At 36.9% G+C, this 23,234-nt stretch overlaps 1 protein-coding gene across 1 annotated transcript in view; it reads right to left on the bottom strand.

Moving 5' to 3' along the window:
* LOC110383950 (A disintegrin and metalloproteinase with thrombospondin motifs 1) overlaps positions 1 to 23,234 on the bottom strand; it is a 57,069-nt gene that overhangs the window by 26,295 nt on the left and 7,540 nt on the right. Inside the window, exon 5 of the mRNA XM_049838600.2 lies at positions 1,919 to 2,059. Coding sequence (XP_049694557.2) covers positions 1,919 to 2,059 — 141 coding nt within the window. The remainder of the gene's footprint in view (positions 1 to 1,918; positions 2,060 to 23,234) is intronic.

Genomic DNA, 23,234 nt, shown 5'->3' with positions numbered 1-23,234 from the left:
CATTAATTGAATCTTTGCGATTAGATTGTCAAAATGGGATCCTAACTTATCATAGGTATTAAAAAAAAATAGAAATCAAAATCTTGAAAAAAGACATAAGTTAAAAAAATGCAAATGATCAATATGGATTAGCTATTACGATCCTAGGAAATAAATTGATTCCTCAAACATTACGAAAGCTATTCCTCTTCCTTCAGCTTCTACCTACAACTGTTAATAACTTAGTTGACAGAGTCACAACAATATGACTAATTAGCATCAAATACGTCATAATGATGTATTAATTAGCAGACAGTGAAGGCTTATCGCGTCATTCAATACAGGTGGAACAATGATGTCACATCAAATTGTGATAATTTGACTGACAAACTAACGATTACCGATTACATTCACTCAGCGATTCTAAATATTAGCTTACGAATACGACGACGCTAAAATCTTGATAGGTACATACTCAAAGTCCAGGTGTTGTTCAAATACTCACTTAAACGTTAAGTATAGATTGCTTAAAAGTTCTAAACTCTGATAAAAAAATGTATTTATTTGAATCAACAGCCAGGGATATGTTCAAACATTTACCGAAAACTTTCGGTACTCCTTATAAAATTATTCAGAGAGATACTTATTTCAGAGTAGCATGTTATTTGCCTTCTCTGCTTTTCTCTTTATATGAAATACAAATATGCTTCTAACATCATTCACCTGTTGATTTCGCAAATCCCAGTTCGTTCGCCTCAACAAGTCAACTGATCTAAAATTCCTTTTCGTGTACAAAGTTATTTGGCAACATTTACCGTAGAGTACATCTGCCAACTAAAAGCTGGGCTTCTTTTGTGATAAACTCAAATAATGTGGCTAATTTATGAGCTCAGAATAACGAGGGTTTTAGTGGTGTATGAAAGAAATAACAAAGTGAAAATACGGCTATTGGACACAGTTGCAAAGAACGTTATTGTTGGTTGGAGAGAATAGCGCGACAATTTATGTTTCGTTGTAATAGAAGAACGTAAAGAACCATTTTCTTTTTTGCTGCTACGAATATGATGTATTATGAAAGGTTTTATGCTGGTTAAATACACAAAATTTTCAAAAATAATGGTCAGAATATTTTGATAACTAGGCAACTTGTTGTACTTAGTTTAAACAGTTTATATAAATAGACAGCCTAGTGGTTAAATATGAGCTTAGTGTTCAACTCAGTGGGCCTAGGCAGACAGCCAGGCGCGTCAACCAATTTGCCGACCGCAGCTAAACTAAGTCAGGCATTTGGACGTTGGTATCTACGTATGCGCGTTCAATTAGCCTGAATACGTTCCACTGAGCTTCTAACCGTAACCAATGCGTAATTTATCAGATACCAGGTTTGGATAGAGAGAATTTTTCGCCAATATTGCTGTCCTAAACTAATATATAGATACGGAATTCCTGGGATATATTCGCACCTCTAGGTGGCCTACGTGGAATTTTTTATGAATGTCGTTGCAAATAGATACGCGTAGTGTGCCACAAAAGATAATTAAGGGATCAGGTTGATAATAGAAATGTAGGCCTAAGTAAGTGCCTATAAAATGTAGCGGTAATATAATGCATGGGCGAGTAAAGTATGTAGTTTAGAGAAACTATAGGTACCGTAAGTAGGCGCATCTCATTGCAATTGCACATACCACATACCGTTCCTCAGATTTTCTATATAGCAGATAGATCCATATACGAGTATGTATAGCTGGGGAGTTTGTTCCACCACTTTTTCTTCCCAGCAAACACACATGTGGTGTTGGAAGTGGTGAAGGGCGGGCTTTTTGGGGGCCGCTATTTTTGTAAAATTGACCTTGAAAAGTGCTGATTTTTAGCCTACTTTGAATAAATGACTTTTGATTTGATTTGAACCTGTAATCAAAAAAGTTGCCTTCATACTTACTTGGACTTTTCATGGAACTGTTCTCTGGAACAAGTAGACCAGGCGTAGTTGTGTAGCGTGGCTAGCACTGTTGGTGCCATCACTGAGCCTTTCACGGCCTCGCTCTGACACTGGCTGTCTCCATCGTGAGTTAGTCCTAACCTGGGAAAGAAAACACGTATTAGATTTGAGGTACCTAATCTTTAGTAATATCATAAAGTATCATACGAAAGTAACTCGTATCTGTCTGTCGAGCTTAACGCCAAAACTATGAAACCGATTTAAATGACTTTTGGTACACAGATACTATAGAGCGGGAAGCGAGTGGAACCCTGGGGAACAGCTAGTGCTAGTCTGAAAGTTGAATTGCTATGGTATACCTACATACATGGTACCTACCTACCGAAAATTTGACAGAGTTGAAGTCATTATATGTAAGTAGGTGTAATAACTAAACTGGGTAGCATATATTCATTCCTTTTTCAGTAACAAAGGATTTTTGTGTTGGAATGCAGACAGAAATACAGAAATCTATTTTTAGTTTTCTTCTTATTAATTTATGAGGACAATGACGCCCGTAAACCGTGTGGTACTGACATTTTGAAGTTCATCATATTTTATGTGCCTATTTTGCTGAAAAAAGAAGCATCATTAGTTGAGCAAATTAAAGTTTTTGTCCATGTACCAAAATTGAATGAACCCACGGTCGCCCACTTACAGAATCATTAAAAAAACCTATTGTTTCGTTATTTAGTTTAGTCTATTGTTATCTCTGATTAATTTCAAAATGTTACATTTGTGATATTAATAGATAATGTACAGAACATCTACCTCATGTAAGTGAAATAAGCACAAAGAATATTTAGTGATTATAAATCATCGAACACTTGAACAATAGGTACCTACCTAATGCTTTTTTTTAACAGCGTCAATCATTCGAGATGGCTTGAACTTATAAAAAAATGCGATGATTCACAAAGCATTAAATCATACAGTACCTACTTCATAATATGAATGTTCATTCAAACGTACCTAGAACAAAATAGATCCATTTATTTTTTCTACTGTTTATGAGTGGTTAACCTCTTATTGAACCTCTATGATAAACAAAGAAAACCCATGACTAACTGTTTGCCCTTCAATCCATCGGTACCAAAATAGCCAAATCCCTAAGAGTAGCCGTACACTGCAAACTTTTAGTCAGCCGACAATTGTTAGGGCTCATAAATCATAATAAGAAATTATGGTAGTTAGTACGCACCACTGACCTCTACATTTACCACTGGACCGGCTATTCCGTACGTTTGACAGCAATTTTTTTGTGCCCATTTGAAGCGCCAATATCGTCTAAGCGAGTGTCCACAGAACTAATTTTGACGTATAATTTCAAATGGCTGTGAGAGAAGTGTTTGTTCATTGGTTTCACTGTAAAATATTTTTAGTACCACGGACACTCGCTACGTCTAGCAGCGCCAAAATGGCGATTATCAAACGGGCACAAAAGCACGTTGAAAACAGCCTGTCCAGTGGTAAATATAGAGGTCAGTGGTACGCACATAACAACGATTTTGTACTTGGCCAGTTTCATTGAATTCACGATGCGAGTATCGGACCGAATGAAAACTTTGACTGAATTTAATATGACAACCTTAAATTCTTAAAAAAAAAAACAACCATCGGGCCAACTGCTGGCCGACTGTTTAGTCTTCAATGTGTACTCCAAACAGACGCATTTCCTATGGAGTAGAAGCTATTTAGGTGTCAATTACAATGTATGGTACCAGTCTTTCCAATTTGCCGCTCTCGACCCGCGTCTTAGTTTTAGTTTTAAATGGAGCGGTTTGCTTTGAAGTGGCCTTTTATGAAGCTTACGAGTATGTTGGCAATTAGCTGGAGCGAGCTCCGTCATGACTCAACAAGCACCCAACGCCTGAATAGGCTGGCTGCCATATTTGAACTGGTGTTACCAAAATGTTACGGGAAGCGGTTAATGATGCCAATGAAACCGACGCTCGTGATTGTTTGCGATTTAATTACTTTGCAATCTGGGAGCTTTGTTTAACTTTTACTAAGTTGGGAAATAATGTACTCACGTTACAGTGGTATAGCATGTTACAGTTTTGATAAATCCTCCACTTATTCATTGTGCTTGTCAATTTTCCCGCGGCAAATTCGTGACTGTCATTTTTGAATGCTGTTCTTTTTTTGAAATTTCAAATACGTGTGTAGTTTCAGCCAGTACTGTTACATTTTTATTGCGTTTGTTTTTTTACTATATTTAAAAAAGTTTTTATTTCTTAAATATAATACATAAATCAATTTAAAACATTTATGTACGGTACCTAATTCAACATATTTTAAAAGCGACATTAGCCACATTGAGGAATTATTTGAACGTCTAGGGAGCGTCTAATGGTACCCCTAAGAGATCCAATCAAAGAGTATTAAATACTCTTTGATTGGATCTATACATTTTATATTCCGTACACGTTATAGAAAATATTTTTGTTAATTACATATACATAATGTAAAAGACGACTTAAAAATTGTTGAAGGAGTTCTTATATCTAATCGTACTGGCTGTTACAGTATTTATTTTTAGGGTTCCGTAGCCAAAATGGCAAAAACGGAACCCTTATAGTTTCGTCATGTCCGTCTGTCCGTCTGTCCGTCTGTCCGTCTGTCACAGCCGATTTACTCGGAAACTATAAGTACTACAGTGATGAAATTTGATGGGAATATGTGTTGTATGAACCGCTACAAAAATATGACACTAAATAGTAAAAAAAAGAATTGGGAGTGGGGCCCCCCATACATGTAACTGAGGGATGAAATTTTTTTTTTCGATGTACATACCCGTGTGGGGTATCAATGGAAAGGTCTTTTAAAATGATATAAAGTTTTCTAAAAAACATTTTTCTTAAAGTGAACGGTTTTTGAGATATCAGCTCTCAAAGTCGTAAAAAGTATGTCCCCCCCCCTCTATTTTTATAACTACGGGGTATAAAATTCTAAAAAAAATAGAGGTGATGCATGCTAATTAAGTCTTTCAACGATTTTTGGTTTGATCAAAGTATCTCTTATAGTTTTTGAGATAGGTTGATTTAACTGTAATTTACGGAACCCTTCGTGCACGAGTCCGACTCGCACTTGGCCGGTTTTTATATTTCAAATATTTTCATATTTCACTTGACTTGTCAAATTTCACTCAATAAAAATTTTCCCTTTACATAATATCGTATTTTTCAATTACAACTATTTTACAACAAATGGTTATGGGCCCAGCCCTACCAATGTTGTAATTGTAACGCATATGTGTTAAAATGTCGCACGGTGATACAAGTGTAGTTCCCTCGGGATCCGGGGCATCCATTCTTTCTGTAAAAAGTTTATGCGAGAAAAGTGGCTATCCGGAATGGAAATTTAAGATGCGCATGTACTTAATGCACGACGACCTTTGGTCTACCATAGAGGGATACGGTGCCGATGACAACACGTCGATCAGCGTGAAGAAGGCTAAAGAGATAAAAGCTTTCACGAAGATGTGTTTAACTTTACATGGCGGTGCTATCACACATGTCCGTTCTTGTAATACCGCAAAAGAGGTATGGGACACTTTAGCAAATGCGTATGAAGATAAAGGCATGGGAAGGAGACTTGCGCTAGAGCGAAAGCTTTATAGATACGAGTTGAAGCAGTTTGTTTCTATTGAGGAGTATATAAATGCCGTTACTGGCACTGTCCAAGACTTGGCAGATATAGGTCGTAAAATTGACGATTTATCTATTGGTGCGATATTACTCGGTGGATTGCCAGAAGAATATGATCCCCTTGTGATGGCCCTAGAAAACTCTTACGTGGACATAACGTCACACACAACTCGTGAAGCAGAAGTTGCTTAATGAAAGCGCAAAACGTGAGTCGAGGGAGTTAGTTTTTGCTTCTAAATTGTCGAGAGCGAAGAAGATTGTGTGCTACCGATGTAAGGAGCCTGGACATAAAAGTCCGAATTGTCCGCAAAAGAAAAAAGGACAAAAGTCAAAGCAAGGATATGTCAAGGAATCGACATTAATGTATTTTGGTGCTGGAGGAAGCATAAGTTCGTCGGATTGGTACGTGGACAGTGGCGCCTCCACACATATGTCATGCAAAAAGGAATGGCTTTCTAACTTCAATTCTAATGTTGAGAGTAAAGTATAGTAAGTTCAACTCAGTCGTGCGCGCGGCCTTTTGTGTGGGTAATCCTTGTACATATACAGTGACTTTGTGTGCGTGACAAGAGGTACAGTCAGGTACAAATACAGTTATTTAGGGGTTGTATACAGGTGTTTACAGAAAAATAGTTATTACGTAATTTAGTGTTAATTTTTATATAATGATTCTGAATCGCTACTTGAAAAATCAAATGATGAATTTTCGGATTCGCTACTCTCCAAGGTGAATTATAAATTCTGACTCCATGTCAAAATGTCTATAGTATTCTTCTTTTTTCTTTTGTACATGTCGACAAGTATTACCCCACATCCCTTCATCAATTTGACTTAAACGTTCATTTATGAGTTTCATTATTTCCGTCTTATTTTGGCCGACATTATGCGAGGCAATATATTTTTTTAAAATTCCCCACACATTTTGTTTACATTATTATACACGATTACGTTTTTTTTTACATTCTTAGTCCACACTTTTATTTATTGTCCGCGTACCCCGAGCTAGAAAATATGTAAGGAGTATTTAATTCATCTTAGATATTTCACCTCATTTATTTCTTAGACACTGTCAATGTAAATTTGAAAAGACGTATGAACTGTACTATAACTTATTTAATAATAAAGGGCTTTGAATGTTGTTTCATTGTTTGAAACGCTTTACCTGACTCCTTAATAATTTATCCGTGAATAACTAGTATTTTTGTAAACGACTGTACCCAAGAAAAAAAGCGATAAGAACACGTCATCCTCGGACGACGTCACTGTCACACGAATAAAAGTTGTATATTTACAAGCCGACGCACACATAGGGCCGCGCGCAAATCTGAGTTGAACTATCTATAATAACTTTGGCCAATAATAAGAAGGTTTCTTCGACAGGCATTGGTGATGTACAGTTGTTAAAGAAAGATAACTTAGAATTAAGTAGTATTAAAAACGTTCTTTTTGTTCCAGAATTAAGCACTAATTTAATTTCTGTAAGTAAGGCAGTTGACAAAGACATTACTGTAGTTTTTGATAAAAGAGGATGTAACATGTACAACAATAACAACGTAAAGGTAGTTGGCAAGCCAGTAAGGCACGCAACACGCAATGTTGGTGGGTTGTACAGACTCGATCATATACCTATTTGCCCGGTAAGCGCAATGGTTGGCGATGTACATACTTCTTCGAGTTTGTGGCATCGCAGGCTAGGACATTTATGCCGCGCTGCGTTGGAACACCTGCGTCATGGTCAAGCAAAAGGTATTGAATATTCTTCTTTAGATAAAAACCCTTGTGTAGCTTGTATAGAAGGAAAACAGTGTAGAAAACCCTTCAAAACTATTGAGTATAAGAAAGGTACTAGAATGTTGGAGCTTATACATTCTGACGTTTGTGGTCCTTTTGATGTTTTTTCTTTAGAATCGAACAGATATTTACTAATTTTTGTAGACGATTTTTCTAGAATGATTTTTTCTTATTTTATACGCTCTAAAGCGGATGTTAAGAAAAAATTTTTAGAGTTTGAAGCTCTTGTTGAGAGAGAAACTTCTCTTAAAATAAGAAACTTACGTACTGACAATGGCGGTGAGTACGTCAATGCTGAGTTCGAAGCTTATCTTGCTTCAAAAGGAATTAGGCATCAGACCACTGTTCCATACTGTCCTGAGTCTAATGGGGTTGCTGAGCGGACAAATAGATCCTTAGTTGAAAAATCTAGGTGTATGCTGCAAGATAGTGGCCTACCCAAGACTTTCTGGCAAGAAGCGGTACGTACAGCTACTTATCTTAAAAATAGATGTCCACACAGAGCTTTAGAAAATCGTACTCCGTATGAGCTATGGTATAACAGGAAGCCAGATCTTGCTCATTTACGTGTTTTTGGTTGTCGTGCATACGTAAATGTACCCGCTTGCGATCGTCATAAGCTAGACCCGAAAGCAAAGCAGTATATATTCGTTGGGTATTGTGATGACAACAAATCGTATAGATTTCGAGATCCTATTAATGTTAGGAAATCCATTAAAGGACGGGATGTAGTATTTTTGGAGAATTGTTTTTCAGATACGGTTCCGAAAAAGGATGAGTCACCTGGTCGTGACATTATTCTCTCTTCTGATACCAATATTTTACAGGTCCAAGGCAGCTCAGCAATAGAGTCAGCCTTGAATGATGATCCTGTGGCAAGTACAAGTAGTGCTCCTGTTGTACCTACACCACCAGCTCTACATATTTCTCCTCTTCCTGAAACTTCTATAGTTCCTGCTGAGGAAGAAGTAGTGCCTGTGGAAACTGGTATGAGGTACAATTTGAGGGATAGAAAACCTGTAAATTATCGCTGTACTGTCTGTTGTTCGACGATGCTAAGTGGTGAGTTAACAGACGAACCTTATTCTTATTCTGATGCTCTTTCAAGACCTGATAAAGCTAAATGGATAGCTGCTATGGAAGACGAATACAACTCCTTGATGACCAACGGTACTTGGACCTTAATAGAGAACAAGGCTCAGAAAGTTATACCGTGTAAATGGGTCTTCAAGTTAAAACGTGATTCCGAAGGTAACATTTGTAGATACAAGGCACGTTTGGTAGCTAAAGGTTTTCATCAGAGTTATGGTATTGACTATGAGGAAACTTTTTCACCGGTTGTTCGTTATTCGTCGCTGAGAGTTTTAATTGCGTTAGCAGTTGAACAGAATTTGAAAATGCATCATTTAGACATAGACACTGCTTTTTTGTACGGTAAACTTGAAGAGAATGTGTTCATGGTACAACCTGAAGGTTTTATTGTTGAAGGCGAAGAGACAAAAGTGTGTCATTTGAACAAATCGCTTTATGGTCTCAAACAGGCAGCTAGAGCCTGGAATAAACGTCTTGATAAGGTACTTCTGGACTTAGGCTATAACAGATTACAGTCTGAGCCCTGTATTTATTTGAAAAGAGGTCCTGATAATATTTCCATTCTAGCAGTATACGTAGATGACTTAATATTTATCTATGATAATGAGATTGAGCTATCTTACTTAAAGAACGGTTTGACAAAATATTTTGGTGTTAAGGATTTAGGAGAACTCAGCTATTGCCTTAGTTTGCATATCGCTAGGGAAAACGGAACTAACGATGTGAAGGTAGACCAAAAACGGTATATTTTAGAGACTTTGAGTCGTTTTAATATGTCGGAGTGCAAGACTGTATCCACTCCTATGGATGTAAGCATTGACCTGCGTTCTCAAACTGAATCGGCTGGCAATGTTCCCTACCAAAACTTAATTGGTTGTCTTATGTTTTTAGCTATCAATACTAGGCCTGATATTTTGTTTGCTGTTAGTTTTCTTAGTCAGTTTAATCAGAATCCTATGCAGGCACACTGGACTGCGGCTAAGCGAGTCTTGCAGTATCTGAAAGGTACGTTGGATTATGGACTAACTTTTAAAAGAACTGGTGAACCCTTATGCGGTTTTGTCGACGCTGACTGGGCCAACGGCAGTGACAGAAGGTCTTACACAGGTTACGTTTTTAAATTAGCTAATGCACCAGTGTCGTGGGAATGCAAAAATTGTAAATTTAAAAAAACCCCCGACCCAAAAAAAGTACGCAATAATTATGACGAAAGGTTAAAAACGCTAAACCCTATAAAAAGCAAAAAATAACTTTTAACACTACGTAAACTAAATTTTGTCGTGTCGGGGGACCGCTCTAATTCATTACTTTAGATACATGTTTTTTTTTAACGAATGTTGTAATTAGGTAGGTATTATTTGATTTATGTAAGTATTTATGAAGGTAAAAAGCGGTCCCCCGACATGTCAAAATTTAGTTTACGTAGTGTTAAAAGTTATTTTTTGCTTTTTATAGGGTTTAGCGTTTTTAACCTTTCGTCATAATTATTGCGTACTTTTTTTGGGTCGGGGGTTTTTTTAAATTTACAATTTAATTTTATTTCATGCTTTTTAAAGGAGCTCCTTAATTTTTCCTTCTTTCATTTAATTTATTTTATCTTAAGAAGGGGTCGCTATATGCGATCTCGGCCAAAGGAAGCTGTTTAACAATCCTCATGACAAACTGGCTCTGGGAGAATTGCACAGATTGAGAATCAATAAAGATTAACCTTTGGACATTCTAGATTTTCAGCAAAAATATAAATCGGTTTATCCGTTTCATTCCGGCATTCCAGGGTTTCATCCGCCACATCCCATTTCCAGTATCAGGTTCTCGTCAATCAGAAACTTGAAGAGAACTCGTCAAGACAAAGTCAACGAGCCCAAACTCGATGGGTTTACTAAAAGGCAGTTCAGGGTTACGTCTCCTACCTTCGTGCCCTAACAGCAGACCAGCTCAGTGGTTCCAAAAGACATTAGTGTTTCAAATTTCAGATCCCACATATACTTGCAAGTAAATTGAGCGTGTAACATTCCTATCACATCTAGCAAACGAGCTGATGACCTTGGAGACCTGAACCGATTTCCACCAAACATAGCTAAGAACACTCCCGACTGACATACCTTTTAAACAAAAAAAACCGCATTACAATCGGATCATCCGTTTGGGAGCTACGATGCCACATACACACACACACACACACACACACACACACACAGACACGTCAAACTTATAACACCCCGTCGTTTTTGCGTCGGGGGTTAAAAAACAGCCTACAGTAGCATTGTCATCGACTGAAGCCGAGTACATGGCATTAACTAGTGCTGCTAAGGAAGCTGTGTTTTTACAACGCCTTATTGGAGAAATAACTGGTGAGTCTTTTGTAGTTACACTTTGTAACGATAACCAAAGTGCTCAGAAGTTGGCGCAGAACCCGGTCCACCATAATCGGACCAAACATATTGATGTCCGATATCATTTTATTCGAGAATTGGTCGAAAATAATAAAATAAAACTATCATATTTGCCAACTGACAGGATGTTAGCGGATATTTTAACCAAAGGGTTGAGTCGTTGCAAACATCAGCGTTGCGTGTCAGATATAGGCTTAATGATATCTCAAGTTGTTTTTATTTTATTTAAATAAGAATTGATTGTTTTGTTTTTAAGTTTTGACTAGGTACTCTCGTGTTGTTTTTATAATTTACTTTGTGAAAAGTACAGTCAGGTATATTTAAGTATGATTATTGTAAGTACAGTCGAGGACATTTATAAGTTTACTTGTTTGTACAGTCATGCACGATTAAAGGGAGGATGTTGAAGGAGTTCTTATATCTAATCGTACTGGCTGTTACAGTATTTATTTTTTATATTTCAAATATTTTCATATGTCACTTGACTTGTCAAATTTCTCTCAATAAAAAATTTTCCCTTTACATAATATCGTATTTTTCAATTACAACTATTTTACAACAAAAATAACTACAACCATCCTCTCCAATAGACTTACTAGTGAAATTGTGAGTAAATAATGATTAATTTCCCTGCATGTATATCCAAGTGGGGAGGCCTTCAGGCTTCAGGCAAATTAATTAATTCTGGTGAACGAAGCTAATTGCTCGCGTACGGGGCAAGCCGCTTGTTCCCCCGGCAGTACCAACATGACGACGCGAAGTATTAATCGAGAGCACGATTCGGGAAATTGTACACAGTTCACCTGAATTTATGGCTACGACGTAAATAGTGTGTTTCGTCGACGTTCTTGGTAGTACACACTTTGTTTGCAGCCATACGTGTAATGAAAATAGTGTGTATCCATTCATTTGTAAAACAATGTTTGTAAATTACATTTGCTAAAAAAGGTTCTTCCATTTTCTGATGAAACGTTTTTTTGGATTTCTATTTCTCTAAATTATTTAAAACTAGCCGTTTTTCTGCGGTTTCACTCGCGTCCCGCAGAAACTACTGCCCGTACCGAGATAGAATATAGCTGGGAATAGTAGCTTTCCCACCGAGAAATCTTTGCTTGAACAAACAAACAAAAAAATGTTTGCTCTTTATTGTATACGTATGATGAATTAAAATGTTGAATACAAAAGGCAATAATTTGTAACATTCATTAATTAAGTACATCCATAAAAACTACATGAAGAAACGGATAGTCGTAATCACTCACATTCCTGACCAGCTACTCGGATTAGGCTAACAAAGTTTACCAAGTCCTAGAAAGTTCTACGATAAGGTAAACGCGGGTGAAGTCGTCATGCCCCAATAGTCGTCAATTAATCTTAAAACTTTTATTATTATTTTCTACTGAACTTAAAATGGGCCGGTTTATATATCAACATATTCTTGATAATATATTGCACAATGGAAATAACAATACGGGGTTTTAACAGTCACGGCTTCTAAGATATGTTATTTCAAACGTGTGTGCCCTAACAAAATCGTTTTTTCGTGAAGTTCAGCTGTCAAAAGTGAAACTCAGCACGTGGTTTTGTGTTTTGATTTACATAACTCCAGTGGGGTCTGTGGTATGTTTCTTTGTTTAATTAGATAGTTAAGTTTATTTGCTAGCGATGTAGTATGCAATTTGGAATACTTTTAACATAGAGGATATATTTTTTTAATGTGACATCTATTGGTACTTCAAAACTCCCATTTGACCCAAAACCCGTCAATTTTACAATTATTATGACGACTACTGGGACATGCTCAAAAGTTGCACCTAAACTCGTCATAATGAGGATATTTTGTGTTTTACAGTACAAAATGCGAATAAATAGCTAATATCGGGACTTTAACAAAATTGATAACTATCTGGAACAAACATATTTAAGGTTAAGACTACATTTGTTCATAAAACTGGGTTTCTTTTAAGCTTTTTCTTAGGGGTAAATTTTACTCTGCTGGTTCTAGATGCAAGTACACAGTCATGTCATTCGATTCAATTAATATGTTTTTTAATGGTTAAATCCCCTGTTTTCTATAAGTTTGCACTTTCTACGAGTGTTTTTTCAGGTATATATTGGCCGCTGTAGGCCTCCGCCATTTGATTAAGATCTACCGCTTTGGGTACAAGTAGGTCTAGCACTAGCCTTTGTTTCTACTACGCTTGGATTACAATTTGTGGCAAACAAAAATTGACTGTTCTTACACTATGCTTTTTGTTCGAAATAACGCATTTCGTCACGCGTATTGTACCGCGTCTTCCTAACGTGCCTTAATAGCGCCTGTATAAATATGTCATTCAACTAGTTTTGACGCTAAAATATTAAAATCAGTTTTAAAACTAAGATGACATAGCTTCCATCGCTGTCACTTCTTTGCTTGTCGTATTCGATATTGATGGGTAAAGAGTAATCTTAAGTAAGATTTTTTTATTTAAAATTGTCTGTATTTAGTGATTGCATGATCGTAATTTGAATAGCAGATCATGACTGAAAGAAACTACAAGCAAAAGGGCCTTTTAAAAGTCATAAAAGCTGTAAATCAAGGGCCCACACACAACATCAGATGCAACAAAAAAATTTAAAACGCCCTTTTAAGACCACTTTAATGAAATGGTGACACAAAACTGACGATTATCCCTGTATATATACTATAGGACAATCTCCGGTTCTCTGCTAAAGTATTGCTAACTATGGAGGAAAACTACTTGGGCTATTGCGTTGCGAGGGATGTTAGTGGATTAGGATATAGGAAACTATAGGAACTATGGCACCTGGAAAAAAAGTCGTGGTGGCCCGGTGGGCCAAGAATCAACCTCTCAAGTATGAGGGCGCTGGTTCGATTCCAGGTCAGGCAAGTACCAACGCAACTTTTCTAAGTTTGTATGTACTTTCTAAGTATATCCTGCAATGACACCAATGACTGTGTTTCGGATGGCACGTTAAACTGTAGGTCCCGGCTATCCTTGAACATCCTTGGCAGTCGTTACGGGTAGTCAAAAGCCAGTAAGTCTCACACCAGTCTAACCAAGGGGTATTGGGTTGCCTGGGTAACTGGGTTGAGGAGGTCAGATAGGCAGTCGCTTCTTGTAAAGTACTGGTGCTCGGCTGAATCCGGTTAGACTGGAAGCCGACCCCAACATAGTTGGGAAAAAAGGCTCGGAGGATGATGATGATGAGGAACTATGGCACCTGCCGATGACAATGTATAAAATACATGTTAAAATGGCAGGTGGAGACTCGACACCTCACTTACTGGGCCCCCGGGAATCAGTTGCTAAATCGCAACAAGAGGGCAACAGGTATATGAGCGGCTGAAGGGTGAGGCTACCTCAGCGGACTTTAAACGCAGATCACGCGCTTCCTGTGGGTCCAGCATCACCGGCCCACTCGCCACTTACCACGAGGCACCTACCCTCCGAGCAGGGCTGCTAACCCTGCTCTAGCGACTCCACTCTGGTCGGCCAATGACGGCAAGCCAAGAGGCGGGAGACCTTCACTCCGGCAGGAAGGCGATGGGGGACAGTATACTCTCTCCGGAGCACTCGGATATACAATGTGTCCCGGGGATAAGTGACCGCCCGAAATTTTTTGAATATTTGTACAAAATTAAGGATAATTTCCTTTATATTTGGGACTTACCGCCTTTGGTTCTTTTTAAATGATTTTTTTAATTTTTTTAGTAAATACTGTGACGTGCTGCAGTTTTTTTAAGATATTTCCTAAGTTTTTACATCTTTTTAAATTCTTTTTTCTTTATTGACTAGCCGACATCATAGTTTATCAATTAAAATTATCAAACATAACAAAAATGTAATAAAACATTTATTAGAAAAAAAAGAAAAGAAAAATTCAAAGAAAATAACGCCTTTTTTTCAGTTTTTCCAAAATAAGTCCAATAAATATCACTTTCTTTTAATTTATTAATAAACTACATGATATTTCCTACAATAGCTCAAAACAATGTTTGCTGCTATTTCAAACAAATGCAAAAATACAGTCAGTTGAAATTTGACTCCTACTCGGTTAAAAATGAGCAAAGCCTGTTATTAACAGGCCTGACAATAAAAATTTTTTAATGATTTTTTTCAAAAATATAAATGAAATTATCCTTAATTTTGTACAAATATTCAAAAAATTTCGGGCTGTCACTTATCCCCGGGACACATTGTATAGCCCCGCGGGGTCGCTACTCCCCGTCATCTACCTCAGATGCCCTGTGGGGCTTATTAAATATTATTATTATTGGGTTTGAACGGTTAGTTGTACCTAATCATATTTTATTTTTCGATTGATGCCTTTAAGACAGTAGACAGTTTAAACAGTCTAAAGAGATTTTTGCAAATGGTACTTAGCATGCGCCAAGCAGTTCAGAAGTTTTGATGAATGACAACCTTACCTACATATCTATGAATGTTAGTAATTATTTCGCGGAAAGCTATATAAATGAATGTGGCTTTTATTTTTTCTAAATACTAATTATTTTATTTTACAATTTAAATATTTTAAAAGTAATTATTTTACTCGTGCTACATATGCACATGACTGCATCGTTATTATGATTAAAAAATATAACATACTAGCTTCTGCCAGCGGTTTCACCCGCATCCCGTGGGAACTACTTCCCATACCGGGATAAAAAGTAGCCTATAGCCTTCCTCAATAAATGGGCTATCTAACACTGAAAGAAATTTTCAAATCGGACCAGTAGTTCCTGAGATTAGCGCGTTCAAACAAACAAACTCTTCAGCTTTATAATATTAGTATAGATATTTTATAGACTGGTTTTGTGATTCCAAGCGTTTGATAGATAGGAATATAAATTAAAATGCAACCATGTATCTGTTTTATTGAATACCTGCTCTTCTAACAGATTATGACCTGCTATTCTAAATAGGAATTTGGTTTTTTATCTATCTACCTACCTAATGTTTCAAAAGCACAAGTATGCTTAACAAATTCAAGCACAAAAAAAATGTACATAACTTGAACCTTATGTTCAAGAGCAGAGAGTTTACATTAGCATTAAAAATTGACGAGTACTGGGATAATTTGACGAGTATCCGTACAAATCAGACGACTATTGGTACAAATCGCCCTTTTTTTACTTTTGCCTTAATAAGTATATAAACCCATCAAAATGATTAAAAAAACATTAGTTAATTAGAATAATGAATAAATACTCTATCACGTCATGCAAAAATTTTCATTTTCTATTGAATATTTAACACACAGTAGCGCTTCAAAGTCAGTGATTTCCGAAATCCGACGACTATTGGTACGTTTACCTTACTATGTATCCGAAACCTTACCCAATTAAAGTTTCCAATATTACATTACTATCCGGAGGCACGCTCGTGTAGGTACCTACGTACTTATTGAGGATTCTGGGAATATTCACCTACTATAAACTTACGTAGGTATGTGTGTAATTATTTGTATTTAAGCTAATTTAATAGAGGATTCATCACAAAGGTATTATATGTAGGTACATGTAGAGAGTTCAAGGTTTCACATTAGATTTTTATACAAATCGACTGTATTCTTTGCTATCTTGTTTTGTAAGATCTTTGAACTGCAGTTTTACAATTGGTATCCCAATGGACGGGTTGGCCCGATTTTTGATAGAAAGGTTCAAAAAGTTTGTATAGAAGCTGACATAAGCTCTGTGTCTTAGAAATATGACGTATAGTACAATCATCGCATCGATAGAAACTTTTCAAGCTTTATACTTACTGTTTTTTACTCGATAATCACGCTCACTATGTAACTAAACAATTAAATTCTAACCCAGCCCACGTTTTTTCCTATAATTACGGCATGTCAGCTCTTGACCCCGATCCGAGCTGATCTTCTACGCGTAACGAGTTGCTTGATTATCCTTGTTTTACAGTTGAAGTACTAAAGCACTTCACCTTAGACCCTTCACTACGGATAAGGAATCTCTCTCGGGATTCGCGCTTGAGTACAAGGATGTTTTAAAGGAATGTACCTATCTATATTTTGACAGTGGGATTAATATAGAAGTAAGTTTAAATATATTTTATCGTCGTCATTATCTTCATTTTTATTCCCACTTTATCGTTGGATGAGCTTCTCGCAATACTATCACAAATTAAGGAAGATATCTATCAACGACACGACTGTTTTTGTTTTGTACAGATGTTCAACTGTTCATGAACGGCCAAGAGCGAAACGTGTCAACACAAAAGGGATCGGCCATTTTTACGCAGTTTTTATAACAAAAGCCAACAAGTGTTGGCTGTTGACACATGCATGCCTTGACCGTATTTATCTTTATTCCAACAGCCCAAACAATTAGGTTGGGTAGATAAGGTTTCCATATAAATCATAAATCATTCTGTTCGTGCCCTGCTATCTATGTTAGGTACAAACAACACCGTATATGTACCGCAGAATTATCTCCGAGAATGCTTACGTGGTTGCATTTAGTCCAGCTATAATTATGTCTTCCATATGTAACGTTACTTTGGTTAAACTCAGTATTGGGCCAAGGGCTCTGTACCAAGTGCAATATGTAAACTGTAGTATTTTTGTCCAGTGTGTTATGAGGTGTTTAACAAAAGGCGGACGACGACTGTGAGTTTTCGTCACTTTAAATTAGGTTGGATTTTTGTGTGAAATATTTATGAGGTCATAAGGAAAGCGTTCACAAAAACACTGTCACAATAAAATTCAAATAAACAACAAAAAACAGAATATAAAAATTACTCTCTCCAGACCTTGGAGCTGAAATAAGCGGCTTGTACAAATAATCGCAAAGCGTACTTTGCGCGCCCCCGGCGGGACCCTTGTTCCAAACTGTGACAGATGACCGCAACGGAAATACATTTGTTGAACATACGGCGCACATCAAAAGGTCACGGCATGTGTGGAAACACTTGGTATATTTAGAACTGAGCGCTAAATGAGCTCAAAATACGCGTACCGGCTGCATAATGCATGAGACGGCACGTACACTAACTTTGTCAGCTAACGTGTTAGTACTCATTCATGTCGTCATTTTATTTTGGGCTGTCATTACGTCACACGGCGAGAGTAGGATCTTTTGTGAGTCACTGATTGTCGAGCTGGGTTTATCTAGGCCTATTTTAACAACAAACACGCAGATAAGTGGTTATTAACCTAAAGGACTACCTCATTACGCCCAAATACTTATTACTGGCAAGTAATGAGTCCAGGCCTCGTTTATAATGAAAAAGAGCATCGATTTGAGTTATTTATTATTTGTTCAGCAATCTGGAATCAGTGTTTTGTTTTTTCTTAATTATTAAATGAGAATTAAGCGCCCTAGAGTCAATGAGGTTCGAATACATCCGCCGATAACCGTTTAGGGAAAACACGTGTTGATAACATTGTTATTTGTAACTAAACCTACCTTATAACATTACACTGCAGAGACACAAAATCATATAAGGCAAACATCCATATATGATGTCATTGATCTAAGAGCATTGGCTCCATTAAGGCAAGGTATCTAATGGCGCTATAAGCTATAATGCTACTTTGTTGAATATCGGCGTGGCAACAAGAAGGCACTTCTCGTAATCCGACGTGACTAAGTTGTTGTTGCTATCCAATCTTAATCAAATTACAACTCACAATTTGATTCCAAACATATTTTGGTAGGAAACATTTATCAATCTTTGTTAGCAACTGATTTTTTCTTTCTTTCTATATCTTGTTAATCTTTACCTTCAAAACCGTGTGTATGAATAGAGCGTAATTTAATAAAACTTTAAGTACAATCTATATTTGGTGCTAACCACTCTGTTAGTCCATAATTTGAATGTTACTTTGTATAAGGCCTACCCACTAAGTACTCTATAAAAAGCGCGATAATAACAATAAACCTAGTTTTTTAAGACATAATTACTTGGTTTTGAAGGACAGTAAAAAGGCTTTTTATGAACAACTTTTCAAAAGTCACTGAGTCTTTGAATTTGTTTAAAAAATACTATATTTTATCATACCTATAAGGCCTAGATTGCTTTTTCAAATAATTGTTTATGAATTGTTAAAATGTTTAATTATCTGAAAGATGTTATTTATATGAATGATGGTTTGAATAAATTCTTATGACGAAACAAAAAAAAATCCTATGTTATTTTTTGTAACAAATAAACTTTAATTAAAATCATACAACGGACAATCTAAATTAGTTCCAACCCAGTTTCTATAAATACAGGAATAGGACACAACCTGACGGCCGTGTCTTCTTGTGCTATTTACGGGTTAATTAAGTGCCGGAACACACCGCCGACTTCCGAAGTCGCCGACTATAAGATATGTTCATAATATGTGTCAGTGAAACTATTGTGGAAGAATTCTTGTCGCGAGGACATCCATCTTCTCAGAATTTAACTAAAAATAGCAGGGTCTGAAGTGGCGTATGTGTGTAGCATCTTCATGATAAGACGGAATAAAAACTTTATTTTAGTTGTTTCCCGGAGTGTATATATATTTTATTCGATATAATCGATTGTTTAACCATTATATACTAATATAATAAAGAAACATTTTATTGTTTATTTGGACCCTAAAGGCTCCGAAACTAATAAACCGATTTGAATTCTTTCACTATTGGAAAGCTACTTCTTATGCTCTTTCGTACGGGTAGTAGTTCCCACGGGACTTGTGAACAGTAAACACTATTATTCAATTAAATTGTAGGTACACTATTATGCGTAAATATTACTAATATGGGATGACAATCAACTTAAATAAATTATATTTTATTACATATAAACAGACAAATATGTAGTACAAGGAAACAGTAACGTCACAAACAATTTCCGTGTCAATTACGAATAAAACCCACTCGATCATTTTACTGAGATAAAGCAATTTCCTTTGCAAGAAAATACGAAAGTTTTGTATAATGTATTGTAGCAGAAACATAAGGTAAACGTACCAATAGTCGTCGGATTTCGGAAATCACTGACTTTGAAGCGCTACTGTGTGTTAAATATTTAATAGAAAATGAAATTTTTTGCATGACGTGATAGAGTATTTATTCATTATTCTAAGTAACTAATGTTTTTTTAATCATTTTGATGGTTTTATATACTTATTAAGGCAAAAGTAAAAAAAGGGCGATTTGTACCAATAGTCGTCTGATTTGTACCGATACTCGTCAAATATTCCCAGTACTCGTCAACTTTTTATGCTAATGTAAACTCTCTGCTCTTGAACATAAGGTTCAAGTTATGTACATTTTTTGTGCTTGAATTTGTTAAGCATACTTGTGCTTTTGAAACATTAGGTTTCCTATTTAGGTTAGGTTTCCTATTTAAAATAGCAGGTCATAATCTGTTAGAAGAGCAGGTATTCAATAAAAAAGATACATAGTTGCATTTTAATTTATATTCCTATCTATCAAACGCTTGGAATCACAAAACCAGTCTATAAAATATATGTTATATTTCTTAATCATAATAACCATGCAGTCATGTGCATATGTAGCATGAGTAAAATAATTACTTTTAAAATATTTAAATTGTAAAATAAAATAATTAGTATTCACAAAAAATAAAAGCCACATTCATTTATATAGCTTTCCGCGGAATAATTACTAACATTCATAGATATGTAGGTAAGGTTGTCATTCATCAAAACTTCTGAACTGCTTAGCGCATGCTAAGTACCATTTGCAAAAATCTCTATAGACAGTTCAAACTGTCTACTGTCTTAAAGGTATCAATCAAAAAATAAAATATGATTAGGTACAACTAACCGTTCAAACCCAATAATAATAATATCTAATAAGCCCCACAGGGCATATGAGGCGGATGACGGGGAGTAGCGACCTTGCGGGGCTATATATACGAGTGCTCCGGGGAGAGTATACTGTCCCCCATCTCCGGCCTGCCGGAGTGAAGGTCTCCCGCCTCTTGGCTTGCCTTCATTGGCCGACCAGAGTGGAGTCGCTAGAGCAGGGTTAGCAGCCCTGCTCGGAGGGTGGATGCCTCGTGGTAAGTGGCGGGTGGGCCGGTGATGCTGGACCCACAGGGAGCGCGTGATCTGCGTTTAAAGTCCGCCGAGGTATCCTTACCCTTCAGCCGCTCATGTACCTGTTGCCCTCTTGTTGCGATTTGACGACTGATTCCCGGGGGCCCAGTAAGTGAGGTGGCGAGTCTTCACCTGCCATTTTAACATGTATTTTATACATTGTCATAGGCAGGTGCCATAGTTCCTATTATAACTATGTTGGGGTCGGCTTCCAGTTTAACCGGATTCAGCTGAGTACCAGTACTTTACAAGACGCGACTGCCTATCTGACCTCCTCAACCCAGTTACCCAGGCAACCCAATACAAGCGGTATTGGGTTGTTAGACTGGTGTGAGACTTACTGGCTTTTGACTACCCGTAACGACTGCCAAGGATGTTCAATGACAGCCGGGACCTACAGTTTAACGTGCCATCCGAAACACAGTCATTGGTGTCATTGCAGGATATAAGTACATACAAACTTAGAATAGTTGCATTGGTACTTGCCTGACCTGGAATCGAACCCGCGCCCTCATGCTTGAGAGGTTGATTCTTGGCCCACCAGGCCACCACGACTTTTTTCCAGGTGCCATAGTTCCTATAGTTTCCTACATCCTAATCCACTAACATCCCAACGCAATAGCATAAGTAGTTTTCCTCCATAGGTTATTAGGTAGTCCTTGGGTTCATTTCTATAGTATATATATACAGGGATAATCGAAGGCTAGTGCTAGACCTACTTGTACCCAAAGCGGTAGGCGAATCGAATGGCGGAGGCCTACAGACTATATACCTGAAAAAACACTCGTAGAAAGTGCATACTTATAGAAAACAGGGGATTTAACCATTAAGAAACATATGAATTGAATCGAATAACATGACTGCGTGCATCTAGAACCAGCAGAGTAAAATTTACCCCCAAGAAAAAGCTTAAAAGAAACGCAGTTTTATGAACAAATGTAGTCTAAACCTTAAATATGTTTGTTCTAGACAGTTATCAATTTTGTAAAAGTCCCGATATTAGCTATTTATTCGCATTTTGTACTGTAAAACACAAAATATCCTCATTATGACGAGTTTAGGTGCAACTTTTGAGTATGTCCCGGTAGTCGTCATAATAACTGTAAAATTGACGGGTTTTGGGTCAAATGGGAGTTTTGAAGTACCAATAGATGTCACATTAAAAATATATATCTACTATGTTAAAAGTATTCCAAATTGCATATTACGTCGCTAGCAAATAAATTTAACTATCTAATTAAACAAAGAAACATACCACAGACCCCACTGGAGTTATGTAAATCAAAACACAAAACCACGTGCTGAGTTTCACTTTTGACAGCTGAACTTCACGAAAAAACGATTTTGTTAGGGCACACACGTTTCAAATAACATATCTTAGAAGCCGTGACTGTTAAAACCCCGTATTGTTATTTCAATTGTGCAATATATTATCAAGAATATGTTGATATATAAACCGGCCCATTTTAAGTTAAGTAGAAAATAGGGCTTTCAAATACCGGATTTTTTCAATTCCGGTATCAATACCGGTATTAAAAATTTCAATACCGTGATCACGTGATCACGGTATTGTCGGTCATGCTAATATTGCAATATTCCAGATAGCTCCTTTATGCGTCTTCGAAGTGCTTTTACAAGATTTTGACTTAAGTCATTGCTTGCAAGCTTGACCATCTAACTTCGTCAACATAAATTTTAGCGCAATATCCGCTTTTAGTAAATTGGCATCCCGTTTTCAAATTTTTAATACAGTTACTTTGACTACAGAAAGGCTGTTGTAAATATTTTTTAATATTGTCAAATCGAATTCGTCTAATTTGAAATCGGGGTTTAATTTTAGATCGAATACAACTTTTAAAACACAATCCTTTAGTTTAAAAAGCGTCCAATCATAGCCCCGACACTATGACTAAAAATGAGATTGACTTCATCATGACGAACAAGAAGCACATAGTCAGAGACGTCTCCTTGATCAATAGGTTTAATACCGGTCGCGATCACCGACTTGTCCGAGGCTCTCTGAATATCAACTTCAAGGCCGAACGTTTTCGTCTGATGAAGGCTAGGCTCCGACCAACACTGCTCCAAACCATTTCAGGATCTGAAACTTTCTAGTAAAATTTGCCGCCGTGGAAACCACAACAGACGTTGGAAACGACACCAGAACCACGAATATGTGGTTCAGATCCTCAGGGAGGAAGGGTCGATATTCTGTAACAAGCAGCGTAAGGGCAAGAAATCAAAGCTTTCGGAAGAGACATTAGGGCTTATGAAGAAACGACG

The sequence above is a fragment of the Helicoverpa armigera genome, chromosome 12 (genome assembly GCF_030705265.1).
Source record: "Helicoverpa armigera isolate CAAS_96S chromosome 12, ASM3070526v1, whole genome shotgun sequence".
Lineage (NCBI taxonomy): Eukaryota > Metazoa > Arthropoda > Insecta > Lepidoptera > Noctuidae > Helicoverpa > Helicoverpa armigera.
Note: the sequence above shows the minus strand (reverse complement) of the source record. Positions and strands in the feature narration are given on the sequence as shown.